Source organism: Indicator indicator, chromosome 14, assembly GCF_027791375.1.
Source record: "Indicator indicator isolate 239-I01 chromosome 14, UM_Iind_1.1, whole genome shotgun sequence".
Classification (NCBI taxonomy): Eukaryota; Metazoa; Chordata; class Aves; order Piciformes; family Indicatoridae; genus Indicator; species Indicator indicator.
In genome coordinates this window covers 10,525,554-10,544,401 of record NC_072023.1, presented here as the reverse complement: position 1 = coordinate 10,544,401, position 18,848 = coordinate 10,525,554, and the positions used below count along the sequence as shown (strand labels likewise).

The following is an 18,848-nucleotide window of genomic DNA, read 5'->3' as shown; positions in this document are numbered from 1 at the left end:
CCATTCATGTCAAAGAAACTTGAAATGGAGACAAGTATTCAAATCCTCTGGATAACAACAGCCATGGTGCTCAAATTACTCTGCCTATCCTAGCAAAACCTTGATGAATCTCCTGCAGTCTTCCTTTCATATCTAGACTACAGGATGTCTTACTAATCTGGTACTTCTTCCAAGAGTTTCAAGACAATCTCCACCTATGTAAAATGTCAAGTAGAAGAAAGAGAGACTTAATTCATTTTGTGTGGTTAATGACAGAGAACCTTTTCCTCTTTTTTTGAGGACAGCCTTAAGTTTATTAGACTGCAAGACTATTACAGCCAAAAGTTTGGATGGCTTCCCTATGAACATTTAAACTCTCAAAAATACTGACTTCAGTTAACCTTTCCAGAGCCATATTTATTTTATAAAAGATTCAGCTTGTCACATTCGTGTCATAACCTTGAAAACCTGTAACAAAAGATTCCTAGAGGTTAATTTATATCTTGAAGGTTATTGAAGGTCTACCCAGTGAATAAACACCTATTTATGCTTAACCAGGCTCAAATTTGGATCTCACAGACTAGATTGCATCAACACCTTTCTAAAGAGTTGCATGCAGAATATATTATAAATAATAATTAAACTGACAATTACAATAAAATTTTCTCTACTCTTGTTTTAAATGGCAGTGACCCTTTTTTCCCCCAAAAAACAACTATGCAAGCAGGAACATGACTTCATATCTTACCCATACACACTTGTACATGCTTTTATAAACATTTTTTGATCTTCAATTATTGTTTCAGCAATTTGGTTTGCAAACTAGTTTCAGCAACTAGAAAAATCCAACACTGATTTTACATCACAGAAATAAAAGATTTATTTTTTTTCTCCAGTAATCATAAAAAAAGTTGCTCGTCAGAGTGCTGGTAGTAATTCTGTTCATATTCAATTCAGAATAGTTTCCAACTCATTCTCCTCTACATGGAATGGCTTTGTAGTGCTAAAAAATAACCATTTCATGAGCAATGGAAGAAATATGTGAAAAGGGAGGCAAGTCCAAAAGAAAGTTGTTTCCACCTAATCATTTTCACATGTAAATACAAAGATATAATTCAAGGGGAATACTTTCTGTTACAAAATCTACAGACTTGGACAACAGAAATTTAGCACCATGAGTGCAAAACACATGCAAGATGCGTCTAGGTTTCAGGGCCAGCTGACTTGAATAAGCACCAAAATGCATGGGAACTGCATCAGTGAACAGGTGATCATTATCTTACAAATGCAGGTTGGGACAAACGGGACACTGCAATTCCATCTAACAAGAGCTGTAGGTGCTGTATTAGGGACCCAGTTAGCTACAGTATATTCAGTCACTATGACTGAATAGGGTTTGGGCATGATAGGAAGTGAGATCACAGCCACTTAGTAGCAACCTCAGTGTGCTTTTTGTAGCACTGTGCCTTTATGTCCCTACATTTTGTTCAAATAAGACTATAATAACTATGCTTATCTTTAAACTTCTTCCATGTTAGCATCTTACAGTGTTACACCTCATACCTTAGCCCTTTGGAAGCATTGCACAAGAGGGAAGGTTTTCTGCGATAACGCTGGACACTAACTCCCCACAAATAAAATATAAGTCATTGGGAGCTACAGCTTCTCAAAATCTCAGGATGAAGTCTGCATTTTGTAGAACACTTCTGTATCCTTCAGGACAGCAAGTACAATAGGAGGAAAAATCAATGTGCCAGGCAAAGAAGTAACAGGTAGATCAGAGCTTTTTCAATGCACACAGCATGTTTCTTTACAAACTGCATTCCCTGAACCACCCACTTTGAAAGAAATCCACTTTACCACACAAGTGCTCTGAGTAGTTCAGGTTACACAGAGAGACTGTCACTCGAAAGAAGACTTACAAGCAGCATTCCTGAAGCTTAACAGCATTTCTTTTTCTCCATCAGCACTTCTTTCACTTTACCTAAAAGGCTGGTGTGACTAATTAGTCCCCAGCACTCCATTATAATAACAATATTACCTAGCCCATAGAGTGTTTTTCATCAGTAGATCAAAAAATACTTAGTAAAGAAGGCAAGTGTCATTACCTCATCAAGAAGTACCCACTAAATAATCAGCTCTGCTGCTGCTTTAATCCTTAAAGATGGTGTTTTAAAACCATGAAGAAGCCAAAACATAATCTCCAAATAATACCCCTTCTCTAGCAAAGGAGATTATTGCCTGTTCAGTGGAACTCAAGAGGGTTCCATGAAGCAAAAAGGGAATATATTTGCAAAGATACCACACAGGATTAGAAGGGACCTTTTCAGTTATTGAGCTAAGGCCCAGTTGTCCCATGCTGATATATCACATAAGCCCTTCCTTAAACAGCTCCAGTTTTGCCTTAGAACTAGTGAGAGCTTTTTGCCTTTCATTAATCCTACTGAGAGGCTGTACCAGAAATGTACTCATCTGATGAACAGATATTTCCTCCCATTTCCATCCTAAATGTACTGTTGATCTGATAAAAAACATTTGTCTTAGTATTAACAGTATCTATTCATCTGAAAAGCTCCGCCCTGCCTTCTGCTATTAGAAAGCTCTCCATTTGGTAAAGTAAGGGGAAAACACAATTCTAACAACAAGCAAGGTCTATCAAATTTTGCCTATGGCTACTCCAGTGTCAAATTCAGCATTCCTAGGAATATTTATTAAAAGTCCAAGATCTAGTTTCAAAGCAGTGACAGTCACCTAAGAGTCCACTATAGAACCATTAGAATGCACTGGGTTGGAAGAGACTTCTAGAAGTCATCTAATTCAAATGCCCAGCTGTAAGCAGGGACATCCCTAAACAGATCAGGTTGCTCAGAGACCCAGCAAGCCTGACCTTGAATGTAGGGGCCTCCAACACCTTCCTGAGAAACCCTGTTCCAGTGTTCCACCACCTTCACAGTAAAGAATTTCTTCCTAGTGTCCAACTTAAATCTACCCTTCTCTGCATTAAAACCATTGTCCCTTGTTCTGTCACCACATGCCTTTATAAACAGTCCTTCCTTAGCTTTGTTGCAGACCCCTTCAGGTACTGGAAGGCTACTATAAGGTCTTGCCAGAGCCTTGTCTTCTCCAGGCTGAACAACGCCAGCTCTCTCATCCTGTGTTGATAGGAGAGGTGCTCCAGCCCTTGGATCGTTTTTCTGGTCCTCCTCTGGACCCTCTTCATCAGATTCATGTCCTTCTTGTGTTTAGGGCCCCAGGGCTGGACACAGTACTCCAGGTCTCACCAGAGCAGAGTGGCAGAATCACCTCTCTTAATGTGCTGGCCACGCTTCTTTTGCTGCAGCCCAAGATGTGATTTGCCTTCTGGGCTGCACATTGTTGGCTCCTGTTTAGCTTTTTGTCCACCAGTAATCTCAGGTCCTTTCCTGCAGGGCTGCTCTCTCTCACATCCTCCCCTAGCCTGTATCAAAAATGGGGAAGATGATTCTTTCCCAAGGTGCCTTACTTTACACCTAGAAACACTGAACTTATCTCGACATGGCATTGTCCTGCCTTAAAATCTTGGGAGTGGAGATTCCACGACTCCTGTTCGTGATCTGTCAGGACACTTCACATTCCTTATGTTTAGAGCTGCCTTTTCACCTGTCAAACTCTACCTAAATCTCCCATGGCTGCAATTTGAGGTTGTAACTTGTTATGTTCAGATCAAATCCACTTCTGTATGCAACGAAAAGTCTAGTCAGCTCGCAGCATTGAATACAAATGCGCAGTCCTCATCTTCCTGAGAATTTCACTATTTATCAACATTTCTCTTTTCAAACAGCCAAGGAAGAAGTCTGACCTTCCACCACATGCTTTAGGATGGTACTGAGATACACTTTGACTGCAACAAACACTTTTAGAAACAATACTTCAAACATCTCACATTACTGCATTTGCGAAGTTCTGATGTTTTTACCCTATTTTTGCTATCTGAAGAAGTAAAAATCTCCTTATGTACTTTTTTTCTCCTGTATCCTTGGCTGACATCTCCATAAACCTGGTAACAACATTTCTGCTTTTTTCTTTGGAGATAAATAATCAATACTATTAAGTAGGAATATGTTTTTCCCTTTATCCCAGATTCATGTCCTTAGTTTTCACCACACAATTAGAACCCCACCACACAATTGAAACCCACTAAAAACACAGCTCCCAACCTTCACCAGTTCTTTCTGTGATACATACTCTCATTTGCTGGTGCTCAGCTCTTCAGCTTTGAAGGGGTCTGTTTTTTAGACAGGAGAAACACTGACCCAAAACCAGGCATCCAAAGCTGCCAAAGTAAGCATGGAAGCATCCACAATTATGAATGGCTTTAAATCTTACTTAAGTGCTTTCACAGCATGTGCTGTGCAAATTAATCAGCTGCATCACTGTTCAACCAGCAAATCCACAATCTAATCAGAGGTCTATCTGACACATGCAGAAGACTAACCATTGTGCTTTTGAGCTCCCTGTGTTGCTTTGTCTTAGTTTGAGCTGTTCTTCTCTGACTTACAAAATTGTAACCTGCTATTCCTAATGGAGAGCTGCTTTTAAAATTGCTCAGGAGCTGATAAAACAAATCCTTAAACACATGGGATATGCAAATTGCACATTAACACCTATACAGACAACACTTCACTGTCTTATGGTAATGAACAGGTGACACTTGTGGCATCACCTCAGAAAAGAATTTTGTTCCGTTTAGGGCTTCTCTCTAAGATAAGCTTGTACCAGTCTAAAATGACACGCCATTTTAATCAGCTATTGCTATGTCAACCAGCATAATACCCCATATGACTGCTTTTATTGATACATATGTCATTTTGGAAACTGTTTTAACTGAGGTAGCAAAAGCCATTCCTACACTGCAACAATGACAGAGACCAGTATAGCTGTATGATCGAATTTATGATGTTTTCTATGTCGAGCCTTTCTCTTCATCCCTTGATTCACTGTACCCCACACAGCATCCTACCATGAATTTGACCATACTTCTGAGGCACAAATAAATAAATGGGTACAAAAAAGGAAGTGGGGACAGGGAGGATGTGACAGTTTTGAAGGGAACAGGTAGTGAGTCACATACCAAACCAACCATTCCTATGGTTTTCAGTGTCTTGATTTAACCCATCTTCCTCCTGAATATAATAAAACACATGAGTCCCTGAACTAGCTTTGTTCAGGTAATGATTTTCTTCTCTCCATCTCCTAACAGTGGTCTTCAATTAAAGCCTGTAAAGAGGAAACTCACTGAGATTGACAGAGGAAATAAAAGGAAAGAAACCACTGAAATGCATCTTCAGAAGCAGAAGCAGATTATTAAACGTCCCGCAGACATCGGTGCGAGTGACAGCCGCCAGAGCTTAGTGAAAAAAGAGAAGCAGAAAATTAAACTTCTCATTGGGTCTGATGATGATTAATATCTCTTCTCTGATGAGCTGAAACTGCTTAATCTTTGCTATTAGTAGCAAATCACTGAGGTGCAAGTATGGTAGCTGAAGAGAAAGGGGACATATGAGTATTTAAATTGGGCAGAGGAAAAACTGACAAAAATAACTGAGGTATGTTCTGCTCTTAAATTTCCTAAAGCAAGAAGCTCAAAATGAAGTTGAAAGTCACCATCAGCACTCTGAAGTCAGGTTATTATAAGGCAGCTCTTGAGCAAACAATTTTACAATTAAAGGAGATAAATAGTAGATTTCAATGGTTGGAGGTTTGGGCATTTGCATTCTACAGGAAGACTACTTAATTCAGCCTATCTTCATTCAAGTGTACATGAACAAGGAACTAACACCTTCACCCAACTCAAATACATTAGATAATCATTATTTTCAGATTTACTTAACCCTGTGTATACTGGCAGAGCTTTAAAGAGTTAGTTGGGAGTCCCTTGGAAACAAGTAATTACGTACAGCTGTGCAGGTAGATTTTTATACTTGGTTCCTCTAAGAATATCCTACAAAATGTAACTTTTCTGTTGAGATTTATACCTTGAACCCCTGGGTTTATAATGCACTGAAGCAAGAGGTAAAACAACTTAATCTATTAGAGTGTGAGTGCTCCTAGAAAACGTTCTGAACGTATTACATTTTCAGACCAAAAGAAATCTCTGTTATAGTCAGTGTAGATCAGCTGAGATAGGCATTATAACAGTTTGATTAGTAGAGAATAAAAAGCAGACTTTTATAGCACCCATTCATCTGGAAATATTATTCCTGCTGAAGTTAACAAGCCAAATCAGAGATTTGGGTTACATTAGATCCAATGACAGGGAGGAAATTTACTGATGGTGAAATATTAAAGCTCTGGTATTAACTCAACCTGATTCTAGACTACCAAATGCCTCAATGCTATGGAAACCCAAAATCTTCTATTCCTTAATGCTGTAAAGGTAACTTGTAAACACTGTAAAGTGATTTTATGTTTTATTTGGAGAATCCTAATTACATTTATAAGTCTTGATCTCATGAATAACTGGTTGTCAAATTAGTGCTCAAATAGACCTCCTTTATTAAATTTAATAATTTGTAACTTGCAGATGAAACTGTGCTTTATTTGGATTTTTTTTTTTTTCTGAAGGGTTATTTTTCACAACTGAAAAGGTACTGTAACCTGGAACCCAAGACAAAGAATCTGCTTGGGAAATTATTATTATTATGCCCTGGGATGGCAACAGATCATCCTAATTATTTACCCTATATGTTTATCTCTTTTTTTTTTTTTTTTAAACAGCTATATGTTTTGGTAACTGCAGTACCCTCATCTATATTTCTCAAGGTGGTATTTCTTGCAGTGCACTTTAAGTGCAGCCATATCTTTTAGTCATAATTGCTTGCTTTATATGAAACTACAGTTGTTGAAATGATCCTTTTTTTATCTAGCTTTTTCATCACCCACTTCTCATCCTTTGCCTCCTATCCTGACACCAGAAAAATCTGCACAAAGATTAAAGCATGGACTTTTGAACAAGATGGACTAATTTATTCAGTTTTGAAATCAAATTCAGAAATCTGGCTAGAAAAACAGCTTCAATGTGATCGAGAAGGTATGAAGCCTATAAGCTGTCAGCATTATTCTGTCACCTCTAGGATCTAATACAGCCTGCCCTATATTAGAGACATTGATTGTCAGGAGTCCCTCTGATGGTAAAAATCTACAAATCTTCAGAAGCCAACCATCAGTAACTGTTCTGTGTGAATTCGTGGAGAATCTATAAATTTGTCCACCAGTTTCCTCTTCCAACAGAAATTCAACAAAAGACTGCTGCAACTACTGTAGGAGAGATGTACTGACATGCAAAGAAGGAAAGATGAATGATAAAATAGGAGAGGACAAAAATGGTGGGGAGGAATACAGCTACTTTTGGATATTTTCTTTTTTCTTTTTACTCTGCTCAATCACATAATAAACAGATAGCTCTTTCATGCTTTTTGTTCCATCAATTTCCTGAAGCCTTTTCCAACATATAAGAATATTTCTGTCTTATTAACTACATTTTTATTTCAGCTCCAGGAATAATCTTCTACATATTACCCAAATGCTACGAAGCATTCTTAGATATTAATCTACACCATGACAACCTCAATCCTGTGTACAGATGGCCAAATGAAGATGCTATTGTAGCACCAACAGCCATGCATGCACAGATTTTAATCTATTTAGGGAGAAAAAATGGTCACTTGGAATGAAAGATGTAGGGCCCTGGGCTTCACCACCTAGAAAACAGTATACAAGGTGACTAAGGTGACTTCTACTCCTATAAAGGCCTCTCTCTACCCCTAACAGTACCTGTGCTCACTCAGTTACAGCTACTTAAGCAGGTCTGACTGTGCTATAATCACACATGCAGTTTACTTTAGAGATATGCACTTTGGGTTTTCCAGCTCAGGACCTTAATGAGTTAAATCTCATGTTGTAAGCTGCTCCAGGTGTCTTGAAGTATCTATTGGTGATGGTGACTTCACTGGCCATCCAAAGAAGTTCAGGAATCAGTATGCAGAGAGCAGATCATGCATCTCTTCTTTAGAATAGGTATAGACCTGTTATTACAAGATGACTGGGAAACTATCCCATTAAGAAACACTTTAGTTAGACAGTAAAATGTTTTATCTTTTTTATCATTTGTGGGTTTTAAAGTAAATGTACCAAACTTAAACACTTTCTGTTATGGGCTGTGAAATGTAGATTAGGAAAATGTGATTAACCCAACATTTTTGTAATTTTTAACTTCACTACTTTGAGTTTTATCCTTTAATTATGGATCTCTGCAAAGTGATATTTGCAATTTAAAAGCTAAGCAGAATTATAAAGAAGAGGGAAAAAAAAGGAGGTTTAAAATCTTGATGTTTACATCCTGGACTTTGACTTGTGTTTCACAGAGCTATGGAGAAGGATGGTGGGGTTAGAAAAAAATGACTACAGGAAGACAGCTAAAATGGCTTGAAGATTTTTGAACTGGAAGGGTATCATAGAATGGTCTGGGATGGAAGGGACCTCCAAAGGTCATGTAGTCCACCTACCTCTGCAGTAAGCAGGGGCATCTTCAACTAGATCAGGTTGCCCAGAGTCCTGTCAAGCCTATCCTTGAATATCTCCAGGGATGGGGCCTCAACTACCTCCTTGGGCAACCTGTGCCAGTGTTCTACTACCATCATGGCAAAGAACTTGTTCCTAATCTCAGATTACAAAGGTAATTCTCCTGGTCATCAGCTTTTCCTGCTATTGCTGGTATCTACAAAGTTGAGTGAACCAAGATGAACATGGCCAGTTCGTGTTTTTGTGGCTGTGCATCTCTTTTAATTGTCCAAGGATATCTAAGTACATATAACAATATCTCTTAGATCCAAATTTTGAAGCAAGAACTGCAGAAGGGAAAGCAAGGTAAGGGAGGGAAATACCTACTAAACTGAAAAATTAAATTCTTATTATGACTGTAAAAAGTTTGAAAAGAGTAAAGAGCAAATAAAGAGATGTGGTAGAAGACAGTGGTATTCTTAAGCTAAGCTTACCTATAACACACCCATCCCCTATCAGGATATTAACCTTCACACTCAGTTGCTTTTCCTAAAATATGTCAGAGCATTATCTATAGAACCATAAGAATGACCACACATGTAGTGGTGTACCTCTTCAAATGAGTTTTTTTTCTTGGTTTGTTTGTTTGTTTTTTACCTTGACAACTTCTCCTTCTGCTGCTATGCACATTTAAACAGATATTCAAGATACAAGTTTCAAAAGTACCGGAAGACACTAAAGATGCAAGCTACTGTCTAACAAGAAAAATCCTGTTTTCAAACTTTTGCATGATCTGAAAAAGCATCCACAAATTTTAAACACTCCATCAAAATCCACAAAAACTCCACAAACATCCACAAAAAACTCCATCAGAATCAATTATCCTAAGTTAATTGTTCTAACTAAAGCATTCACCAGAATGAAAATACTAAGTTTTCATTTCAATCTTTTAAAACATTTATATTTCATGTTTGGTTTTCTGTTTGTTTATTTTTTCATTCTGTACATATACATTTGTTGACCTGTTTGCCCCCAAAATTCATTGCTTCACTTCAAAATAATTTGTTAGAGGTAAACAAAGCTTCTGCAATTATTAGGAAGAGAGGGATGAGAAATGCTCTGTATTCTACTATTGAGAAACACACTGCAGCATGAGCTCAAGATTTATTTAGATAACAAGAGACCCATATGTGAGCTAGATTTTATAAATGTCCTAATTGTAGGAAAAGCAACTTCAGCATCAATCAGCTGCATGACATCAATCACAGCAGGTCAGGCTACATTAGTTTCAGCACTCAAAAGGAGGTCTGGTGTACTTAGAAACTGCACATTTTGTTTCAAAAAGCGAAGTATAACTTCTTAGGGGTTTGCCTTTGTTGTGAAAACAAGACATAGAAGCTTATCTTGTTGCTTTTTTTTTTTGTTTTTCTGCAGAAAAACATTTTGACTATAATGTTAATAAATACCTACCTTTGAAATGGAAAAAGAGGAATACTCAGGAAGTAGCTCTCCTACTGCTAGTCTTCCATGCAGCTCTAACAGAATTTAGGCATCCAGATGTCTCTTAATCTTGGAAGGAATGCTTATAGGCTGAATTTTGCCCAAAAGTTTTACTCAAAGAACAAAATGAAACAAAATGATGAAACAAAAACTTTAAGAAATCCTACAGATTCTATTCAGAGTAAGTTCCTGTGCCAAAGATGCTGGCAACTTATTCCTGTAAAAGAATTTCTTTTTACTCTGACCTTTATGTTTCTGCCAGAAATGACAAACTAAGAGCTGACTAGAAAAAGAAAGCAAAGACAAAAGCAGCAGACACGTTTAGAAATATAAAAACATTCCATCCAATCAAGAGATGTACAGAGAGGAACAAAGGTAAGCCTATAGCTTACGTTACTGTTATGAATGGATAAGCATAAACTTTAAAAATGAGTGTCAGAAGAGAATGTGAGTGTCCTGTACTGGAATCCAAAAGAACAATCAGGTCTTACTTTCATTTGGCACAACATGCTGACAAAAGAAACAGATGTTGCAAGATTCATGCAATTTCCTGAGAAATTGGTTTAAGGATGTGAACTCCTAGCAAGCTAAGGAATAAACAACATTGACAGCAGGATTTAGGTGTTGAGCTACTCAGTGAACCTCACTACTTAATGACAAAATTGCATTGCAGGATGGTAAGTATTTAATTTAATTCAACTGAAAGGGGTGTTGAGGGGGAAAAAAAAAAAAAATCCAACAACCATCACCCCATGATCATGCCACAGTTTGACCTACCAGAGCTTCATATGACCATATCCTATTTTGGAGCACATTCTTTGTCTAAGAACATCCTCATTTTGCCACAGAAACTACTTCCAGTTTCCAGTCACTGCTCCTAAGCAAGACTTTTTCAACATAATGAGAAGTAAATCTCTTTATACATTCAAATGTTACCTTTATTTTCTTAGATGACAGATAAGAGCTCTCATGTCTGTAAAAAAGAAAATGCAAGTGTGAGGATTGTATACTGAAGATGATGAGCAGAGAACTAGTCACAGTTTTCACAGCAGGGACCTTCTGGTCAACAGCATATTTCAAGCAAACTTCATCAGTGCCCTGTATATCCAAAACACGGGTTTTGGAAGAAAAGAAGTTTCCCAGGATAAAGCAACAGAACTTGGCCTGAGGTCTTTAGTGTAACGATGGATTTTTATTCATGTAGGACCCCCAAGTATAAACTGCAAACATATTTAAGAAAGCATCTGGATTGCAGTTGAGATAGAGGTGCTTAAGTGACAATTCATAGCATATCTCCTAAAAAAAAAAAAAAAAAAAAAAAAAGACTCACCACCATTTACTGCTGAATGGAAACGTACACAGAACCAACTTTTATGAAGGGGTTGCAATGAAACCAGTCTTAACTAGAACACATCTCCTGTCAACCTGCTCAGGCACCCCATCACAGGAACATCCTTCTTATATATGCAAAGGCACCCTTCACAATCTCTTTTCTCAGAAATGTATTATAATACATCACTACAGAAGTTTAAACTTCTACATTAAATGGACACTGGATTAAGTTTTCTTGTTTAATCCTGTTGAGGCACACAGCAGATAAAATTCAGGCAAACTGAGTGAATCGTAATGAAAAAAGCAATTTTAGATTTTGCCCCTTTCTGATTAGTTTGACTGTGAAGGGATTATTTTCTGATGTTTGTTCATCAGTTGCAAGTGTCTTAGATGTTTTAGCAATGAATTAGTTGTTTGCCTCTTCCTATGAGCAACTTACTGCATGTATTAAAAATTCAGGCAGTTTTCATCATGCACACAGATCATGTGATAAACTTCTGGCACTTATGCCAGCTAAAGCTGAACTCCCAGAATCAGTTTTCTGATTCAAGTATTCACAAATATGATTTCAAAATCTGCTTCCCATGAATATTAAAACTGGATATCATTGTTTCTGTAGACAGTCTTCCCAATTAACATATTCACTAGAATATTTATGGAAAGCATACCAAAAAAAGAGTGTGAACAGCATCAAAGTGAATCCATTTAAATACTAAGATGAATATTTGCAGCCTTCCTTCATTTCACTTTATTGTATTTTATGAGGTGTTTGCCCAACTCTAGCTTCAATCATGTCTCTCCAGATTACTTGGACTAAAATACACTGTTAGAGAATGATAGCTGCCCAAAACTGGAGTGCAAAGAGGCCAACTGAGGAAAGCAAATCCTAGGAAAGAAGGTAAGCTCTGTTTTTAAAATGCTACCCTTGCAGTAAGAAAAAAAAAAAAAAAAACAAAAAACCAAACCAAACCAGTCATCTTCCCACTCTCTCACAAATTCCCTACCTGATCCCACACAACTTCTCTGAAGTTTTAATCCTAAGGTTACATTACTGATTGTTTCTTTCCTGTGAAATATGTTCTACACAGGACTGCTTCACAGACACTTCAGGGCTTTCAACCTGAAGTGGATCCACCACACAGGAACTTGTGACTCAGGTGCATTTTTGTCCTGTCAAAACCGAGGAGACTGAATCTGCAGAGGTCACACAGCAGAGGAATCAGTAATCTAGAGAGCATGTGTCAAATTACAGTTCTAAATCTCCATTTTGCATGACCTTCATGGTAAAGAGAATAGGAAACTGCTGCATATAGCTTGGAAAAATGATGCTATTTCTGGACCAATTGTTGGGTGATGAAATTGCTATTTTCTTTCTAATGAAAATTCATCATGCATTATTTCCTCTTCCCTCTTTTAAATGCACTCCACCCTTCCTACTTTATTACCTTGCTTTTACAATGCAATTTAAGAATGTTGGAACAATTAGCTTTTTCATTCAAAGTAACTGATAACTGAAATTATGCTGTCCTTGTGCATTAATACAAACAACAACAGTAACCAGGTATGTTCAAAGGCTATACAATACTCAAAATCCTGTTTAATATTCTAGTTCATAACCCTAATAGACATTAATACATGATTAATGAGTTTTTTTAGTAGCTGTTGCTGTCACAGCTTGGATAATGCCACCTCCAATGAATATTCCAAGGGAGGCATCCTACTGGCAGTGTTTGAGTGACAACTGTGAAGTAGCAGGCTGCAATGTACTTTCTGACAAGAGAAACAACCCCCAAAATGAAACAAAATTCTGTCCTAGAGAATTGCAAACTATTTATAAAGCAGAACATGGGGACTGATTATATTAGAGCATATTTTATATTACAGATTCACTAACAAAATGCTTATAAAGGGTTTCTAAATAAGATCTCACTGTCATGCTACAGCAACTGGGTAACTTAAGTTCTTAGATGTAAACACATGGATGAGTAATGCAATTCTTAATCACATGAAGATGTAATTTTCGGACACAGCACTGCAAATACCAGTACTGAAAGGAGATATTTGATTCTAGAACATAAAAACAAACTGCAAAAGAAAGCCACAAAAAGTTGTTGGTTTTTTTTCTTTTTTTTTTTTCCTGTGACAGCCTTTTCAGCTTAGTGGGGAAAAAAATATTAGAGGTGATTTGGCTACTATATGCAAATACTTTCAAATGGAGAAATACTCAGGTTTGACAAGGGAATAATTAGCATGGATTCACCAAGAGTAAATCATGCTTGGCCAACTTGACTGCCTTCTGTAATGAAATTAATTGATCTGTGAATAAGAGAAGACTAGGAGTTGTGATCCCCCTTGAATTTAGCACAGCCTTCAATGTGGTCTCCCATAGCATCCTTGTATCCAAGCTGGAATTTTATAGTCTGTGTGGGTAGATTACTAGATGGGTGAAAAACTAGCTGGAATGTCAGGTTTAAAAAGTGTGATGCTTACTTGGTTCATGCTCTGCCTGGAAGTCAGTTACATGTGAAATTCCTCAGCACCCATGTGAGACCAGCCCTTTTCAACAGTTTAATCAATGTCTTGAAGGAGAAATCAGAATTCACTTCTACTGACACCAAGCCAGGTGACTGTGGTCAATACATTCACATGCAAGGGTGCCACCCCAGGGGCACCTAGACAGATTAGTGAACTGAACAAAGCAACCTCTGTACTTGGAAAGGGCTGACTCTCATAATGACGCAGGAGGTTGACTAGTCCTGTTGGGAAGGACCTGTAGTGCTGGTAGACAGAACATTAAGCATGAGCCAGCAGCATGCCTGAACAGTGATGATGGACAGAGGCATCTTGGACTGTATCATCCAGAAGAGATCAAATAGACTGAGGTAAGTGGCCATTCCCCTGTGCTTTGTACTCATTAGGCTACATCTGGAACACTGTGTTCAGTTTGGGGTCCTAAATATTAAGAACAACAATACAGGATCACAGAATGATAAAGGTTGGAAGGGAGGTTGTCCAGCTCCCTAGCCAGAGCAGGTTCACCTAGTGCATGCTGCACAGGCTGGCATCTAGGCAGGCTTGGAATGACTTCTGAGATCAAGACTCCACCATCTCTCTCAGCAGCCTGTCCCAGTGCTCCACAAGCCTCAACATAAAGAAGGTCCTCCTCATGTTTAGATGAAACTTATGTTCAAGTTTGTGCCCATTACCTCTTGTCCTGTCACTGGGCACCACTGAAAAAAAGGCTGACTCCATCCTCCTGGTGCCCTCCCTTGAAATATTTATAAGCATTGATAAGATCTGCCCTCAGCCATCTCCAGGCTAAGAAGTCTGAAGTCCCCCAGCCTTTCTTAATAAGACAGATGTTCTAGTCCCCTAATCATCTTTGTAGCCATCTTTGTAGTCCTTTGCTGTATCCTCTCTAGCAGTTCCCTGTCCTCCTTGAAGTGGGGAGCCCAGAAGTGGACACAGTACTCCAGATGAGGCATCAACAGCGCAGAATAGAAGAGAAAGAGAACCTCCCTCGACCACTGTTCTTGATGCATCCCAGAATACCATTACCTACTATATATAGAAGATTGAGACTGAGATCCCTGGGGCTGTATAGTCTTGAGAAGAGTAGACTGAGAGGGGATCTGATCAATGTCTATAAATATGTGAGGGGTGGGTGTCAGGAGGAGGGGGCCAGACACTTTTCGGTGGTACACAGTGATAGGACAAGGAACAAATCTTCTATGTTCAAACTAGAACATAGAAGATTTCACCTCAACATGAGGAGAAACTTCTTTACAGGGAGGGTGACAGAGCACTGGAACAGGCTGCCTAGGAAGGTTGTGGAGTCTCCTCTAGAGACTTTCAAAACCCACCTGGATGCGTTGCTGTGCAGGCTATCCTAGGTGATCCTGCTCTGGCAGGGGGTTTGGACCTGATGATCTCTTGAGGTCCCTTCCAACCTCTGATACACTGTGATACTGTGATACCAGGTAATGACAATTTCTTTAAATTAGTGGAGAAAAATCTAATAAGAACAGTTGAGTTGAATCTAAAATCAGATTAACTGAAAAATTCTAGCACTGCCTGTGATTAACCAAAGAAACTAGTGCCAGAAGACAAAGAGGACCCTCCAACTCCTGCTGTTTTCAAATCAAGGCACAAAGCTGTTGTGGGACATTTTATACTTAACTATACACAGAGAGCTTAAAATGAAAGTAAATTGTGAGAAACAGTGAAGTGCAAAACAAGAAGTCATAAAATGACAAAACTGCTTTAACACTCTGCCCACAATACCTACAAATTAAGGAAAATGCTAGCTACTCTTCAGTGAAATAAATATTTTAGTTTTTAACCAGCAAAGACTAAATTATGCCTCATCCAAAAATCATAACAAAACAGATACAGAAAAATAACAGAGAGAGTAACTAACTTTAATTAATTTCCAGTCCTTTTCCAGTGCAAGGCTTCTTCATAGGTAATGGGCTTTGCTCCCTGGTTTGCATTTAAGATTAATTCACACTGAGAGCTTTAAGTCACTTCAAATACCATGAAGCAGCAAATTTCAAGATTTGCACTGAGCTCTCTGTAAAAACAAAGTATTCTACACACACAGAGGAATTTAAAGCAGCATGCCATTATCAATTGTGGACATAATTAAAATAGTCATTACCACAAGGCAGCATAATAATATTCTTCGAAAAGCAAAAAGGTGAGGCCTACATTTGCTCAGCTTTTAAAACTCAAACAAAATCAGTACTATTCTGCCTGCCAGATCATTAGTTTTCAAGTATGCAGCCAGCACCTTTCCAATTTAACACAAATCCCATAAGTGTTTTATTCTAGAATAAACTCATGGAGTTACTGCCCATTAAGGCAGAATTTTAAGTAACCAAATAAATTTGCATAAGCAAATATTTGTACCTGGCATGTAACTAATTCAGAAATGTATGTAATACACGCTAAAAATCTTTGCATGTTCTTATTTGTAATTTGACTTGGAATCCAATTTTATTTTGGAAACAAAGCACAAATTCATCAGCCAAGGTTACATGCAAGAAGCTTGACATTTTAGACAATGCCTTTTAAAAATTATCAGGCTGTAAACTACTGTTTGAGCAGGTTTTTAAAGGCTGAAACACCTCTTCTGCTAAGATAACTAAGCTTTTTTCAGTCTAGCCAAAATAACATACCTACTGCCAAACAAAATATGCTCCATCTCTCCTCCCTCTCTCCCCATCCACACACACCAAAAACAAAAAAAAAGAAAGGCAAGCTATGAAATAAATCTCTCAACTTCACCAAAACACTGATCTCCTTTAAGGCCAGAAAAAAAGTTCAGGAGAAAGATAACTTAAAAGGAAAGTACTGATTATTCCAAGTCTGATTATAAGAAGTGGTAGTTAGAATGAGGTAACTGAAGGTACCTATAAACTTGAGGATCTGCATCTGAAGAAAGGACAAAAAGATAACACAGATACAGCACCCCACCACCACCCAGAAGCATATGGATTCAAATTGATTTTTACAAAGGCATTTTATATAGGTATTAACTGGCTTTCTGTGTTCAGCCTGCTAGCACAATAAGCACAGAGGCAGTGGTCACAACTAGCAATCTTCACACAAAGGCAACAAAAAAAAAAAAAGCCTCACATTTGTAGCTTTTGGCTATACAGTCATTAAAATAATTACATCAGCAGCTCATAAAACATTTCACAATTATTTACTGCTACATTCACACCTCACAGAGCAGCATCCCACCACTGCCTGACAGTTCACAAACTAGATACAACTGCATGTTCCCTTGTCCAGTGAGCAGCAGCACATGGAACCACAGGACAAGAGAAAGCCTATGGTTGAGTGACTTAAAGAGCTTACTAGGCAAAGAACCATGCCAGGCACACATTTTCTTGACTTGTATTGTAGGTCCTCCAGGTACTCATAGCTAGACACACTTCCTGATGACTAAGTCCTGTCCCAAAATTAGACTAAGTGTCCCATGTCATCAATATGTGTCAGGTCTCAGGCACAGGTCTATGAAAACAAGAATTGTGTAAAGGGTGTCCAGAATGGATGCCTTTTAAAATACTTCCAGATCACAGTAAGGGCAAATCTAAAAGAGAAGTTCAAAAACAAGAGGGAACTGAAATAACCAGGGCCAGCAATCACCTCCTACTCAGCAGTGAGAAGAAAGGAAAAAAAATCTTGAAATCTGTACCTTGGGAACTATCTCCTATGCAAGCCAAACTAAATTTATTTAAACTAAAATTAATGATGACTGATTCACATTTGCCTGCTTTGATACAAATCATTTAACACCCCATCATCCCTCACCCTCAGGCATTATTCTCCTCCTACCTTCAAAACTCCCAGCAAACAGATAAATCCACGTCACAGCTGGCACAAAAAGAACAGTCAGAGAGGCAGCCAGGAATTTCCGTCGCCCTCTGCAGATTCCCAGCATTCTCTCAGGAGTGCAGATTCCCAATCCAGTGCTGTTCCTATGTTGGAAGCAAGTAGTCCACAGCCTCCCACATATTACTCCCTGAAAAGGAAAGGAAAAAAGAAAATTAACATCTTATCCCTCTACAGAAAGTTAGACTATGCCAGTGTTTCTAAAGAGCTAAATGAACAAGGGTAAAAAAATGGGGTTACTGCAATTGCAAAGCACTACCCATTTCAAAATTATCCACAATCACTTAACAATAAAGCAAGTTTTGGGAGTCAGACTAAAAGAGTAAGTCAATAAAACACATCACGTCACCTAAATACACACAAAGACACTCTTGTGCTCTACAGAAACTCTGGGTTCTTTGATGTCTACGTGTGCTGGTGCCCCTAGCCAGATAGGAGAAAACCTCCTCTATTTGTTCACTAATTCCCAAAGAGCAGAAGTCACACCAATGAAACAGTGAGCTGGTTCCAGATGGTCATGAACTCAAAAGAATGAATTGGAAAATTAAAGGTAAAGTTTGGGGGCAGAGGGATGTCATTAAAATGATCCACTTTGTTAATCAAAAAGCAATGCTGATGAACTGCTATATAAAAGGGAAGAAGAAAAAGAGCAAAATAGGGATATATGAGGAGCTTTAGTCTATATGTGATAAGAATGGGATTCTAAAGAGTATCAGTGGTTTTGAGAAAAAAAAACTCTGATCTTAATTTGTTGAAAATTCTTGTTCTGCATTTCAGAGAGGTTAAGAAACTAAAATAAATCTAAATTTTATTCACAGGAAAACAAATATACCCACACTAATTCAGGCATGCAGGTCATACAAATAATGGGGTTTGTTTGTTTGTTTGTTTTTCCTGTAATGGATCAAAACCTAGTGTTAGACTAGGGAAGTTAGATAAGGAAAGGAAGATATTAAGTCCATGTAAATCTAGTTCAGGTTTTGTGTGAAACAACTTATGTCTTCTATTTTTTTTAAAAAGACTTGGCCGACACAAATGACAGGGAAAGAAATACAGACTGTGACAGTACAAACGTTTTAATAACAGTGCCCTTTGGC

The 18,848-nt window shown here is 38.1% G+C and overlaps 1 protein-coding gene across 3 annotated transcripts in view; it reads right to left on the bottom strand.

Moving 5' to 3' along the window:
* Positions 1–17,800, bottom strand: part of LARGE1 (LARGE xylosyl- and glucuronyltransferase 1) — a 189,219-nt gene extending 171,419 nt beyond the window's left edge. For all 3 annotated transcript variants that reach the window (XM_054386620.1, XM_054386621.1, XM_054386622.1), the window contains exon 1: positions 17,695–17,800. In XM_054386620.1, the coding sequence (XP_054242595.1) occupies positions 17,695–17,800 (106 nt within the window). The remainder of the gene's footprint in view (positions 1–17,694) is intronic.
* Positions 17,801–18,848: the final 1,048 nt, after the last annotated feature.